Source organism: Patagioenas fasciata, chromosome 3, assembly GCF_037038585.1.
Source record: "Patagioenas fasciata isolate bPatFas1 chromosome 3, bPatFas1.hap1, whole genome shotgun sequence".
Classification (NCBI taxonomy): domain Eukaryota; kingdom Metazoa; phylum Chordata; class Aves; order Columbiformes; family Columbidae; genus Patagioenas; species Patagioenas fasciata.
The window spans coordinates 44,244,203-44,259,565 of record NC_092522.1 but is presented as its reverse complement, the minus strand read 5'-3'; the positions used below and the strand labels follow the sequence as shown (position 1 = coordinate 44,259,565).

At 37.9% G+C, this 15,363-nt stretch overlaps 1 protein-coding gene across 3 annotated transcripts in view; it reads right to left on the bottom strand.

Annotated features, from left to right (window-relative positions):
• Positions 1–15,363, bottom strand: part of PLD5 (phospholipase D family member 5) — a 175,347-nt gene that overhangs the window by 129,371 nt on the left and 30,613 nt on the right. The window contains exon 1 of one of the 3 annotated variants that reach the window (XM_071806222.1): positions 10,858–11,183. The exons of the other annotated variants lie outside the window; for them this stretch is intronic. Coding sequence (XP_071662323.1) covers positions 10,858–10,860 — 3 coding nt within the window. The 5' untranslated portion in view covers positions 10,861–11,183. Of the gene's footprint in view, positions 1–10,857; positions 11,184–15,363 lie in introns of those variants that run through there. 3 annotated transcript variants of the gene reach the window in all.

Below are 15,363 nucleotides of genomic sequence, written 5' to 3'. Positions count from 1 at the left end.
TTTAGAGGAAATTGCCAGATTTCCCACTTCCACCTCTAATTTACAAACACCATCCTAGGATTTTTTGCTGAAGGCTTCAGCACCAGAACTCTTTAAAAATCCTTTTGCCTCTGCACTGAGCATGGAAGACTCTGCCTAGTTCAGAACATCATCTGTCACTAATGCCAAATGTGACACAGCAGTAGGATCAAGATTGTGATCCTGAGGATGGTTTGCAGACTGGATATAGGTTTCCAGAGCTTGAGTTCATCCAATTTTTAGCTGTACTGTTTCCTGTGCTGGACAAATCTTACACGTTTTGGTGGCAAAGACTTGATGGTATAAGGACCCTACCTCCTCCTCCAGCTCTTCCTCTCTCCACCCCCCAGCAGAAAAGTTGTAGCACACTGACAAAACAGCATGAGGAAGTTTGGACTGCCACTGTCTAGGGAGCACATATTCCGTGGGCAGGCAGACTATTTCATTTGCCAGAGCTGTCAAGCCAGTCCTTTCTATAAACACTAGTTTAGGAAAAATAAAAGAAAAATTATAATAAAAAATTTTTAAAAGCTGCATGCCGAGTGCTGAAGCTAATGCATAGTAATTAGCTGGTTTCCTGGGTAACCAAGGGCAAAATGATCAAATCTGCCTGCTTAAAATTAGATTATTAAATATACATTTAGACATTTAAGAATTGCACAGCTTCCAGGTGTTCTGAGCTGCAGCTGTTTTGATTACCTGCACCTCTAGCAAAATATGCAAGAGTCAGTCTACATTTTGGGGAATATCAGTCAGTAAGATTCCTCTTTTCCACCTGTGACTTCATTTTAAAGTATAGAAAGGGCTTGATTTGCCAATGTGTCAGCACCCACCATCTGTTAGACTCAAGCAGAAGCGACCTTTCAAAAATCAGAGCAAGGTAAGACTCTAAATTTAAACATTAAGACTAGAGATGCCTGCCTACCATGATGAATCCAGTCTACTGTACTAGAGTGCATAAGATGAAGGACAGCTTAAAACAGTGCCTGATTTAGAGGTGAAATTAACAGCACAAGCACAACAAGAAAGCTTGGAAAACTGCCTTTACCTTCCCCTTCAGTAGGCAGCTGCATTTCTTGAAAGAGGCAACAGGGAAATAACACAGGCAAAGTGGTCAGTACCCTGCATAAATCCAACTCAGCTATTCCCCTCTGTATGATGGACATCCTGCATTGCAAGCCTAGAGCGGGTGCTCTGACTGCTTTGCCTGTCATATCACCTTCTGTTTGTCAGTATTAGCAAGCATGAGATCTCTGTAATGAGCTGTGCAGCAATGATTTTTAAAAATACTTAGAAATTTTAATTACCACATGAAAAACGAAATGCACACCCTAAAAATCATAAAGGAAATTTTGGACTATCTAAATCATTTTCATTTCAGGAACAGATAAGCTCTTGTGCAGTTTTCTAAAACAAAGAATCGACATCTGGAGACCTAATTGTCATAGTTTAAAACTTATTTTTATACTGTGTTGTGATGGGTTTTTTTTTGTTTTGGTTTGGTTTTTTGTCTTGTCTTTTTGTGTGCGGGAAGCTGTGTGCAAGGGAAAGAAAATGGCATTAAATGGGTAATCAGTGATTTCATATTACAAACAAAACCAATTACACATGCTTTTCTCTGGTTTGTACAACAATACCAGTCATCTCCTGGTGTAACTTAATGAAACAACTGGACTCCCACTAGGCATGCATTTGTCCAGGTGGGTTACAATGCTATAATAGAAATAGTACGTGCATGTAGTTCACTAACTAGGATTCAGAAAACAACCTGCTGTCTAAAAAAGAAATAAGAAGATCTCTCTGCAGTTCACTCCTTTTATTTATTTATGAGAGAGAGAAAATACTCGCTCTACAAATGCAAAAAACATGGCAGGTGGTAAAGAAGCATCTGAATGATGTTTCAGCTCTTTAAGGAATTGAGTCATGGGAATTCTCATCTTTCAAAATAATTTGAAATCTTCAGAATGTTATTCTCTATGGTGTTTCCTAGAAGCTTTTCTTCACTAATTTAAGCAAGAACAAACAACACTGAATTTTAATTAACTGTCAGGTACATCAGTTTATATTCCAAGCCTCCTCCGGGAAACAACTATTTTAGAATTTAAGATGGAAGAGTGTCTATAACACAATAAATTAAATGCTTCTTACTGCAGCCTATTGAGTGTCAGTCACTAAAAGTGGTAAAAGTTTTAAACTAAGCACAGTCTTCTATGTCCTGTATCCATTTCCCTAGAGTACACTGTCCATTCAGAAATCATACTTTTGATGTAAAAAAATGCATACACATTTACACAACATAGTCTGAGATCAGAGACTCAGTAGAAAATATACATGCCACTACTGAAAGTACAAGAGACCCACGTTAGCTTAGGACAGGATCTCCGTATCTGGATTCTGCAAGTTTGCCATATTCAGCTGCAGGTCTCACTTTGACCATCAAAACCAACAGCACCTACTTATTTTAAAGTCAGACAGTCATATAGGTTTAAGTTATAAAACCTCTTGTACCTGACAGAAATTTGGTTTCATGATTTTGGTGAGGATTTCTCTTTGAAATTAACGCTGACTTAACGCACCATCCTTCCCCCAGTCAGTAAGATGCAATCTAGATCAAAATGTCTGCTCTGTTTTTTTTGTGCAACACTCAATACCAAAATGGAAAGCAAAATGGCAAGACTGCTCAACTCCAGTTATTATGTCATCTCCGTATGGCACAGACAGTTGCAATATCCTAAGGGAATTCTTACTCAGTAGGAAAATTTACAGTAAAGCAAACTGGAAGGAGCCCATCTTTAAAAGAGAGGACAATGGCTTAACTTCGATTTTTCAGTTATAATGACATGGATTGCACTGGCTTTTTTGTTGATTTGTTGGTTTTGTTTTGTTTTTAATAATAGTTGAGGAAAGTTATTTGATAGCTTCAATGAATCCTCCCCAAAGTAAGCTACTGTGCCAATGCATTTTCACCTTACACTCCCCAATGCATTTCTTCAGTCGGTCCTGGAAGCAAATAATTATACAGCAACCCCTTAGCAAAACAAAATACTCACCAGTGGTGGGCACAGCCAGGGGAGGGCATGAGCACCAGCCTTGGCCCTGGCCCTCCCAGCAGAGCTCCCAGCTGAGGGTCAACACACAGAGCACCCCTGGGAGACGTGAGCAACTCCTCCTCAACATTTCTTTGGGCAACACTAAGAGCACAGCTCACAGTGGATATTTCTGAGCAAGAGTTTCCAGTTGCATCTAAGCTGTCCATTCTTGTTACCACACACACTGCCTACAGCTTTGTTTGGAGGCAGTTAAAATAAAATCCATAGAAGCCTTTTTCTTTCCCCACAAAATGGAAGAGTAGTGGGGAAGACACTTCTGATGTCTGAGTCACTTCTGAATTATTTTCTGTATAAGGCAGTATTTAGCAGCAGGTGAATTAATATCATCACTTCTGGACACCTTTAATGAAACATGGGTATTATCCACAACAATGGCAACCATACACACTATTTAAACTGTAGTAAACGGACAAGAAAACTCATGTCTTTGGAAAGTTTTCATGGTTCCCATACTTCTGCAAGAGCAAATCTGCATTAAAATTGCAGTGTAAAATGCCCAATGAAACATTTTGATTTAAACTTCCTTTCTGAAGACAGGAAGATTGTTAGAAAAAAATACTGTGTTACAAATAGGAAACAAACCTTTACACCACTGGTAAATTAATAATACATACTATCATTCCAGAGAAGTATTTTTTCCCTATAATTATCTATTTCTATAAAGTACTTTCTCAAGCAGCATCTTGCAGGTATCTTTTACATACATGCATTTAATTATATTGCTCATGAAAAATCCTCCTACTCTCTCTCCATCAGTGACTGGAAGCATATATTATACGTGCTTCCCCACCACCGACACAGATCAGAGTGAATATTTCACTGGTTTTGGACCAGTAAAATAATCCACAGCAAACGCACTACTTCCATAAACTTGCACTAGAGAATCCATAAGGCTGCTACAGCTGGTGATCCAATTAAGGTCATTCTACATCAACATGCATTAGCAGTCTTTTAGCCTTTATTCACCATCCAGGTGCTTCTACAAATATTTTTACATTTCCTTTTACTAAAAAGGGACTCTAATCAACAGTGAAGGCAGCTTCATTAGTAAATTTATGAAAGAGGTATAGCACTTTGGGGACTTGTGATATGCTAACAAATCAAAAACAGCTATAGACATGTAACATGAAGTCATATAGATTCTAATAAACTTCCTTCTATAAGAACTAAAAGAAATGCATGTGCTCTCTTATGATACACAAGATCAAAAATAATTTATTTAGATTGTTTGCATTTACCATGATGTCAAGGAGTTTTGAAATCGATACAGTAGAAAGACTCATGTTTTTCCTGGAGTCATAGAACGTCCTGAGTTGGAAAGGACCCACAAGGATCATTGAGTCCAACTCCTGTCCCTGCATAGGACAACCCCAGAATTCACGTGTGTCTGAGAGCATTGTCCAATTGCTCCATTAATCCTGTCAGGCTTGGGGCCGTGACACCTCCCTGGGGAGCCTGTTCCAGTGCTCCACCACCCTCTGGATGAAGAACCTTTTCCTAATGCCCAACCTAAACCTCCCCTGGCACAACCTCCTGCCAATCCCTCGAGTTCCGCCATTGATCACCAGAGAGAAGAGATCAGCACCTGCCCCTCCTCCTCCCCCTGTGAGGAAGCTGTAGACCGCAATGAGGTCTCCCCTCAGTCTCCTCTTGTCCAGGTTGAACAAACCCAGTGACTTTAGCTGCTCCTCATACGGCTTCTTCTCCAAACCCTTCCCCAACTTCATGGCCTTCCTCTGGACACACTCCAGTAGCTTAATATCCTTTTTACACTGCGGCACTCAAAACTGCACAAAGCACGCTCTTGGTGTTCTCTTAGATGTATTTTTTCCAAGCACTTGACTATACACGCGTATGCCTTATTAGATTGCAGTACTGCTCCCTATATTAAGTAAAGTACCTAAATATACTTTTGGTGTTTGGTGTTTGTTTGCTTTTTTCTTTGATGGAAAGAACAAGCAATGGGCTTGTGCAATGGCACACACTATAAATCTGTGATTGCCAGAATCAGAGGAGTGAAATGCTGTCACCTTACAGCATGTGTTCTCAATCCATCCAAAACTACACCCATAATAACAGTTTCCTAATATTTTTATTTTCCTTCCACCAAACTGTTAATCCAAAATGAAGACTGCTTCCATTCTTGGAACCTAGCAATACAGCCATTACCTGCCAACACTGAAGCCATCAAACGCACCAGGATGACTAAGACAAAAGATTCTTCCAGGACTCCATATTTCAAGTTCTTCTGCAGCTTACTAGGAGCCCAAACAGAGCAATTAGCTTTGAATTATAGATACACGGATGACCTTGAAACAGAAGCCATACGGGAGGTGCAGATGGAGATGAGGGAACTGCCCATCACTTGATGGCTACAGGACCACACCAGCACTGAGGAACAAAGGGAACGCAGTCCAACCAGCCCAAGATGCTGGCAGAGACCTTGATATATTCTGCCTTTGGCATTCCTAGTGGGTTGTCTTCATCCCTCGCATAGAACTCATTTTCTCATGCCTTGCATGTGCAAGGAAACCAATTTTCTCTCTACCTCTGCGATAGTGGAAGAATTATTAGATGCAAGTGCTGCTTTTGTGATTGATCCTCTGTAATACTGGAGAGAAAAACAAGAAAATTAACAGACTGCATTCAACAAGTTTGGTGGAGTCAGAAATGAACCTAACAAAGTTCAATTGACTTACAGAACTTTTTCATCACGGAGTTTTTCAGCACTCTCCAAAATTAGACTCTTCTATTCCTCGAATTAAAAAAAAAAAAAAAAAGAAAAAAGAAACATTTCTTTTTCTGACAGAAATGTTGCAGGCCAGTTTCAGCCACTGGAAGATCCTTCATTCTTAGCTGAATGAGTCAGAGGTCTGCAGAGCAGTAGCTCTTTGGTTACTCAAGATGCAATGGCTCAGACAGTGTGCTTGGGCCAAATCAAGTATATTTCCTCCAATACTTTCTCTCCAAAACTAATGCTGATAAAAACTATACATCACATGGATTTTTGCTTTCTGAACAGGAAGGACCTCAACAAAAAATTTTAAAAGTATTGACAGGGAAAAAGTTAAATTCAGAGGTGTAGTTCTACAGCATTCTTCTCCTTGCCATTTTTGCCAAGTGAATCTCCAGTCTCAGCCATCACCTGACCAAATAAATACCCATTATATGGCCAAAACCTGTTCTCCCTGTTACTGTATACGTGTATGTCCAGCCATAGGAAGGAACATGTCAGCAGCTTCTAGCCTGGAAGCCTGACACACATGCACCACCTACTATCCTGTGACAGGGAGAATTATCACATAGAAGTCTCATGATGAAAGCCACATTCCATCATATAAGGGGAGAAAAGGCTGCAACCCATGGTCTCAGAACATCTCTGAACTATCCAAAGGTTAGCACCACTGAGATAAAGCCATGACTACTAAGAAAGCTATCCTACTATGACAATGGAGGCAGAAGTGCTGTGGGTTTCAACAAAGGATTTATCTACCCTCTTCGACTGAATAAGGATCTACACATCGGAGGTTGACAACCTTCTGATGTTGGTTTCATTCCAAAATCTTCATGGATCCAAGAGCTTTGATCATATACCCAAGGCATATCTTGGTGAGCAGAAGGGAAGTGGATCCTCTAGCACAGTTCCAGTGGAGCAGACGGCACTCACCTCTGAGATGCTGACTTCATTATCAGATGATACAAGAGCCTGGCTATGCAGCCACATCCCTGGCTGACACAGCAACCTTGTAAAACATATTTAAATAAAGTTTTCTTCAGAAGAGATTTACAGTTGGCTGAAAACTCAAGTGCAAGATCTGTAGAATTACTTTAGGTATGGTAGCTTCTGATCATCACTCTGTGTAGTGCAGCAAGCCTGGAAATCCAGTCAAACTGTGCGTCATGTCTCCCACCACTACATATTGTACAGTCTCAATTCTGACCAGAGCACACTGCTTATACAAGCCCTGAAAACACATCCTTCAGGGCACAACTCCATAACTCTCTCTTCTTACATCTGCACACTATCAAGCAGGTACAAAGTTGTCAGTACCCTTTTGTCTTCTCCAAGACTTTGTGTAAAAGGTTCACAGTTAAGTATCAACCTTGATTATTTTCAGTATTCTCAATATGGTCACGAAGTATAAGAACAATTACAATGCAGCAAAATATCACACTGCTGTCACGTCATGAGATACATGCACAACAGAATGTTGCCCTGATATTTTAAAAAACTGCAAATACGGCAATACGAATATTAACCAGATGCAGAAAAATATATATTATCCAGCCACCTTCTGGCTTTAGTTCTATTTCTCAAGAAGCTGCTCCTATCCATTACTTCACCTAGAGACCAGACTGACTTTTTCCCCTGTCTTCGTCTTCCCAAACATTCATTTTTGCTGGCATGACAGGATAAAAGCCAGAAGGACAGATTAATGCTGAAAGCATCCCCTTTGAATAGTTTATTTGTATATCACATGAATGAAGAAATAAAACCCCGTCTTGAACACAGAGCCAGTAGACATGCTAATACCACAGCAATCAATTTATAACTTCCTGAAAACAACTAATTTCAAGTTGTACTGTCAGTGTAATGGCACAGTATAAAAGATGGATATTGATGAGCAAAACCTGAGTGTTATCGATAATGAATCCAAAAGAAAATGCCTTTAAAAAAAAAAAAAAGATAATCCACCACTAAAAAACTATTCTAGTTTAGGAAGCCTTTCATAAACTTTGCCTGGTGTCATATTTTGTCCACCACTGAAAGTATTTAGGCTCCATTAGCACGGGCACTGAGATTTCAAAACACAAGCTTACTTCATTATGAATAAACTCTACTATGTGTCTGGAGATATTTCAGCATTACATTTCAATTAACCATCAAAGTGCTTATTTTTGTCCTTCACAAACAATATTAGTGGAGCATTCAAGCGTGTATCTCACTCTAGAATGGTGCACAGACTTACTGGTGAGGTAAACAGCCTGTCACGCAGCTATGACACATCACCTGAACCAAACTGTGCCCAAAGTTAGTTGAGACATGAAAGTTAGTACTAAACATATAAACGAAACCTGTAATTTCACCAAAGCTGTACTGCAACAAATTTCATCTGAAATTTTGCCACAAAATTGGCAGTAGAATAAAGCAAAAAACTAAAACAGTAAAACCTGAGATAATAATCTTGAATCACTTCCAAAGCTGGGACAAAGTTGTTTTTCTTTCCCTAAACATACTTCATATTACATATAAACTACATAGCTTACATACTTATAGTATACATCTTTAAATACAGGATTACATTTTCAGGCAGATTATCAAAGTTGTATTCAGCCACAGGAAGTTAAAAAATTATTTCATCTAAATTAATTTGAATGAATGATATATCAAATTGTTGAGCAGGCTTTTTAAAATTTTGCACCAAAAAGACACATGAAACAAACTTTAAGGTACCCAGCATCTCTTGCACTAGTCCTAGATGATACTTTATTAGGATTTACCACAGCAATAGTGATGTTTACAACTTTTCAAGTAAAGCTGGTACATTATTCGTAATTTTACTTTTGTGCCTTAGACTTTGAATAATCAAACCTGGGTATCTAAAGCACCTGACAGCTTGCAATACTGACATCTTTCAGACTATTTAGTTTTTACATTCTGAAAGAAATCATATAATTTTAAAATTGTAAGAAAGATACTGTTCCTTTTGGACTAGCCATGTCATTTATTACATAGCTGATAACTACTAAAATTTTGTCTCTGGGCAAGGGGTCCTTTGTTGTTTTCTTTTTTTCTTCTACAACAAATGCGAGACCCCTGCCCAGGAAATCCAAATAGAAAGAAATAGGTCCCTCATGAGCTGCCTGCACTAGTTACCTAGCTAACCCATCTCGTGCAGGGCACAATGCAAGTTATCTTGGGCTTAAACTTTGTCAAGAGGAAATATGTGGCAGTACTTGAATGTTATGTTTCTAAAAGGAAATGTTTTACTTAATTTGCTGTTAATTAAGCGTATCTGTATATGACTTACATAGGAACTAAGAAATCACACACCTGGAAACATATTTAACCTCATTTGTTATCAGTTAAGTTCTGTGTTTTCAATAGTGAAAAGCAGACTGATCTCCTGTCCAATGTTTTCCTGTACCAAAATTTAGATACAGGGTAATACTAATTCTGAGATCATTCTTTCCTGACAAGAAACAAGAATATATTGAAGTCTTTTCACTACCACAGTAGCATTTAATGGATACTCAATATTGGGCATTTCTCTCAAGAAAACAGTAATAATAACAATAAAAACAACAACATAAATAATAATAGCAACAACCGTGCTTAGATTCATACTAAACATCTTTCCAAGAAGCTTACAACCTGGTTGCCATTCAGTTATTGATTTTGTAATCTATGCTGCATGTTGAGAAGGAAAAAAAGAAAACCTTTAAGACATCAAAGTATATTTACAGTCATAAGCTGGAATATATAGGCCAAGATAATATGATTTACTATCTACTGTACTTCAGTATTTTTTTTTGTCACTCAGGAAAACCACTGAAGAAATGAAAAGACCAGCAAGAGCTCAGCAATAGTTTCATTTCTTACATTCTCATTTTCATACTGCTGAGCAACAACAAATACACAAGAAAGATAAAAAATACCAAATGAGCCACAGTTTCACATCTGTTGTACACTTTTCAAACTCCCATAGTTTCTCTTTTAAAAATTTCCTCTTCCATTTGAATCACAAAGAGAATAATTTCCCACATTTCAGCTGGGCTGTCAAGTAAGCATATTTCAGTATTCTTCAGGCTTATTTAGCAATTTGTTTTCCTTTCAGCCTGATGTACTGTAATTTCGTAATCAATGTATTCCTGGACTTAGTATGCACTTAAAATGAATGGTTGAGTTCTCATAGAACAGATTTGGCTTGATATGTATTCCAATTAAAACAAAAAAAAAAACAGTCTTGACAATGAGTCTTGGGAGTAAGCACTCCCAAGATTTGCAACCCTCCTCGAATTCTTTAATACCTAGAAAACTGGTATTTTTATTGTATCTTCAGGCATTGTTTAAGCTACTAATAGGATTGGTATCAACTTACAATAATTTCAGATTTTATATTTATGTGGTTTATATTGTACATTAATTGTTTTAATATTTAGATCAGAAAATTTAAATTGTTATAAAGAATAAAATCACTACCCTAAAAAGTTTTCCTTGCTTATTTTTATCACCGAACAATTACACTACAGAAACACAATTTGAGTAACAGATTTTCATGGACTGAAAACCCAGAGAAAAGAAAAGTCCAACAAAAGAAAACATATCAACATACAGCCTGCATAAGCAATCAGCATGGGTTTATTTATATTTGTATGTATAAAGTCTCCGTCTGTGGTTATTAATGCAAAATTATTTTAAAAGCCCATGCAGCTGTCCTTCTGCAACAAAACAAGTACACAGACTTACATTTTACATCAAATTCGAGTCAGCAATGTTTCTCAGTTTTAAAAGATTTTATATAAGCTGCACAACATGTTCAGTGCCAAAGATATTTGTCACCAACTTGCTTTCCTGATCTCTTCCAGCAAAATATTGATTATGCCACTGTATCTTGCACACCGTTTTCTTGGTTTAAATACTGATCCCTACTAATTCATCATCACCTTTTAAACATTCTTTTCAAAGCTATCATCTAGATCTGCTGAAAATTAAAGAGCTTCTTACCATTCCGATACAGTATTTTCCCCGTCTCTGAGTCCAGTAGCAAGGAGTTGTTGCTGTTGCACTGCTTACTAGAGACACCGGAGGCTTTGGAAGCAGAGAATGTTTTATGTGGTTAAAATGTAGCACCACTGATTATATTTCAGTCCCTCAATTCCTAGCCTTGATGCTCTGGAAATCAGCCAATCCAAGCAATAAAGGGATTTGCAACAAGAAGTTGCAGAATTTTCACAGCAAATGCTTCATGGAAATGTTTTGCTTCTTGATACTTGTTTTTTATATCCACTAAATGTTAAAATAAATCCTGCCTCACTCTTCCCTCCTCCTCTCCCCTCTCCTCCCCTCAAAAACAAGATTCATATATTGTTCATAAGGGACTTCAGTACTTGCTACAGCTAGGCACAGTGCAGAAAGGCATCGTGCCAGATTATGCATACATCTCTGCCAAGATACCTGATTTTTGACTTGCAACACACCCTGTTATTCCAAACATGGATCTTCCTAAGCCAAAGCTCCTAACTTTGCCAAAATACACAGTGTTTTTGAGAGGCAGCCAACTGCCACATCAGATTACTGGAGAGCATCTTTTATTTGCAATGTAGCTGCTCTTTGTTGGTTTAAAAAAAAAAAAAAAAAAAAAAAACCACACACATACAAATATAAGGTGGTAAATTCCAAAGGGATTAAATGATCAACTGGCACTTCTATTACAGACTTCTACCCTGACTCCTGTCAAGAGTACACACACACCAGGAAATCTCTCTGCAATGCTGTAACTATGATTAATTACTTAGTTAATACTACAACCATCTTAATGTCCTCAGTGACAACCCAGGATGCTGCTGTGCAGTCCTGACTCCATGGACCTTGCCACCAAAGAACACAGCAAGAGGTAACAAAGGAGGAGGCAGAAGGAACCAAACCAGACAATACTGGCAAGTTTGATATATATATTAATATCCCAGAAACCTGACCATTTCCAAGTTTTTGGGCATTGCAACCAAAGAGTTTTAAAGAAAGGATTGTCAAGAAGCTTTGGAGGCTTGGAGATGCTCTCAAGAAGCAAGCATATCACTCTATTAAGACAGCATAAGACTGAGCGTGAAATTTTAATGCATGGATAACAAAGGGTGGAGTGATACTTCTGCAATGACTAGGAGTTTATAAAAGTCCAGAGAAGTTAAAACTATGCCCTGTGCAAGGAAGGAAAAAAAATTCAGAAAAGATGATCATACCTTTCTTCTCTTCATGCTAGGATACAATACTCATTTTCATTGAATCTGTTTGAAAGGTTATGAGAGTACAGGACTGACCTGAAGAAAGGATACTGCCTAATGAGCAAGCTTGTTTAAGAGGTGAAGAGTAGTTGGATGGATTTTTTACTTGTTTGTTAAAAAAAGCAGTGAACTTATTTTAAGAAATTACGTAGAGAAATAAGATTTAGTCATTAATAACACTATGGTGTTTCTGAACGCAGAGATATAACAAAGTAATAGACAACACGCATTACAGACACCACAGCAAGATTAGGTTATCTTCCAGAGTGACAGGGAAACAACAGTATGGAAGTCTACAGGGGGTCTCATTTAGCCATGTTGAGCTGTTGATACTTAGCTGAATAGCCACAAGAAGCTCTCTTCAGTTCTGGTTAAAAAAGAAAGGTATGGAAAAAAGAAATTAATTTGCAAGCCATCATGACAAAGATGAATTTGATTTGTATTCACAGATGAGATTATCTGATGTAAACAAAAGAAGGGACCATGATTCAACCTCTAAAAAACATAGCAAGTTAAAGTGTAAAGAGATGGACAAGAGTGTATAAGATAGTTTATAGAATAAAGAAAATCAGCAGAGAGCACTGGTTTCACTGTTTGACCAGAATGTTGTCTACAGAGACTTTGCCTTGAGCAGTTTCAGTAGCATGAATGGAGCAGGAGATGCACTGGTAAGTGCCCAGTGCCACAGCAGAACTTGCCCAGTGACAGTAAACAACTCATACAGCCGCATTAGTCAGACTGCTGAAGGGGTTCCCATCAGAGAGGCTCCACTTCTAAGATCCCTGAGACCCAAAAGACAATTCCATTAAACTGTTCAATTGCAGTGAATCAGGCTTCAGAGGTTTGCTCCTTTTAGAAATAAACACTTTTCCATCAGAATATTTTCAGTCATCTTGCTAGTCTGTGCAAACCTTTCCTGCAATCCTTGACATTTCCGAAATCCTTATATTCACAAAAGATATCTGTTGGGATGGTGATCAGATGCTAAATATGAAGATGTGCATCCGAATCTTGCCACTTTATTTTTCTACACAAAGTATGTATGGAACAGGGTGATACGACCCTATGCCTACATGCAAACAATTTCCAACTCTGCCTTTCAGTCAATGAAGCCAAGATGCTTCCATTTTTTTGCTGAACAATTAAGAATTAGTTGAATGCATGCAAATTTCAGAGCGAATTCTAGCAGTCTTATCATATTTTAAACACACACCTCCTCAATGCAAGTGCAAATGTCATCTCCTAAATTCAACTAAAAGAAATTTCTATAGAGAATAAGAACTATCAATACAACTATACAGACAGAAAAAAATAATCACTCAAGTTAACTGACTTACTTAGCATTAGCACTCTTGCTTCAAAACAAGGCCACATTTTTCATTTATTCTAAACTCCTTCCAACACAAACACAGAGAGAAGAAAAGGACTGTCCACCAAGGCAAAGAATTGTGTACTAGTATAACTGCAATAGTTTAAATGTGAACTTCAACTTTTACATCTACATAAGCCTTAAAGATGAAATACTTTCTCCCTGTCCCTCTACTGCTTTCAGTTCTTAAAGGATCCACAAGCAAAGGATCCAAAGCAAATTTTCTGGACAGGTCTAGAATTTCTCCTGTTTACAAGGAGAAAATATCTTCCTCCCAAGTTTGAGTTAAACCCCTTAATTTAATTCTTGCTGACTGCTTCCAACCCACTTATGCAGGGGCAGGTATATGTTGCCAGCCTTTATCCCTCTCAGTAGATTAGCTGTCATCAGGAGCTCCATGTTTCAGAGGCTATTTTAAAAATGAAAAGAAAGCTCTCAAAGGCATTTGATCACATTCTTTAGGCACTTGTATAAATGCAGTTAGCAGGCCACATAAACACTTATTTAGACAGCTTTTCTTAAACAATGACATAAGAAAGTCCTCAAATGCTCCAAGTGATCAAGGAACACACAATGAGGCTGAAAAGCTGAAGCTGGATTAAGAGTAATCTATTTTTGTGATAAAAATAACTTGCATTGCCAGATCTACTCTATTTCACACATGAATGTTCTTTGCAGCGTGTAAACCATCACACTAGAGCTCTCAATTCACAACAATTGAGTTTCCAAACATAATGCACAAACATTAAAGAACGGAATTTTTGCTCTGGCAGAATTTCTTTTCTTTTGGCATTTGATTGCTGTCTGAATACAGGAGCTGGGGCGGCGGGGGGGAGGTGAGTTTCAATTTTTAATTAAATAAGAAGTCCTAATAATTTTAAATGCAGAACTGTTGAGTCATTTTGCATTTGCTTGAGATGCCACAAAGCCTAAGGGACATCCAGTTATGGCTCTCCTACGGCACTCTAAGTCTGTCCAAATTTTCCCTAACATTATGAAGCAGCATCTTTCCCTGTAGGTTATAATAAATAATGGAAAGACCTATGAACAGTTTGCTATGAATAGTTAAAAATAAATCACAGCTCTAATGAGCAATAAGACAAAACCATAAATTATTATTGGACTTTGTGGAATGAAGATAAACTAGGTTACATATGTCTGCAGGAATTCTAAAAGTCAGCGAACTTCAACAGATACAAAACCCCAAAGAAACCTACACATAATAGGAAATGTATCAACAAAAGACTTGGAATTTTTAAATAACCTGATATTTCAGCAAACCAAATTTTTTTTTCCCATTCCTTCTCCAAAATCTTCCCTCTCAGAAAAGGTCTAAATCCATCACAATAGTTGAAATCTATACAGAATCACATGCACTTTCTCATTTTAAGGATTCATTTCAACAGGAATGGGAAAGCAGTAAAGCAGAGCACAACACAATAAGGCACTCAAGTAGCTCAAAACCCAAGCCCAAATACTTTCAGTAGAGAGTTTAGTCTGTCTTGGCCACATGAACTTGAACAACAAATTCTGAAAGTTATTGTTAAAGGATTAGAGCAAACAGAAATGCTCCTAAAAAGTACAGTGATAGTAGGTAGATGCCTATGCAAGACAGGAGAATGGATATGGCAGCAAATACCTCTGCGGTTTTGACCTTTCTGTATCGAACCCTGTCCAATGACCAGAGCCACAAGAGACATACTACTCCTTGTAACCAAGAACTGTATTCCTATTTTGTTTTACTGTTGCATTATTTTCATAGACCAAATGTCAAGACTGCACGTCAGAGAGCTCCTCTTCCATTTGATTTGGTCTTTTCAGCAGGTCCAATATTTCTCAAACATCCTGTCAGCTTGTTGTATA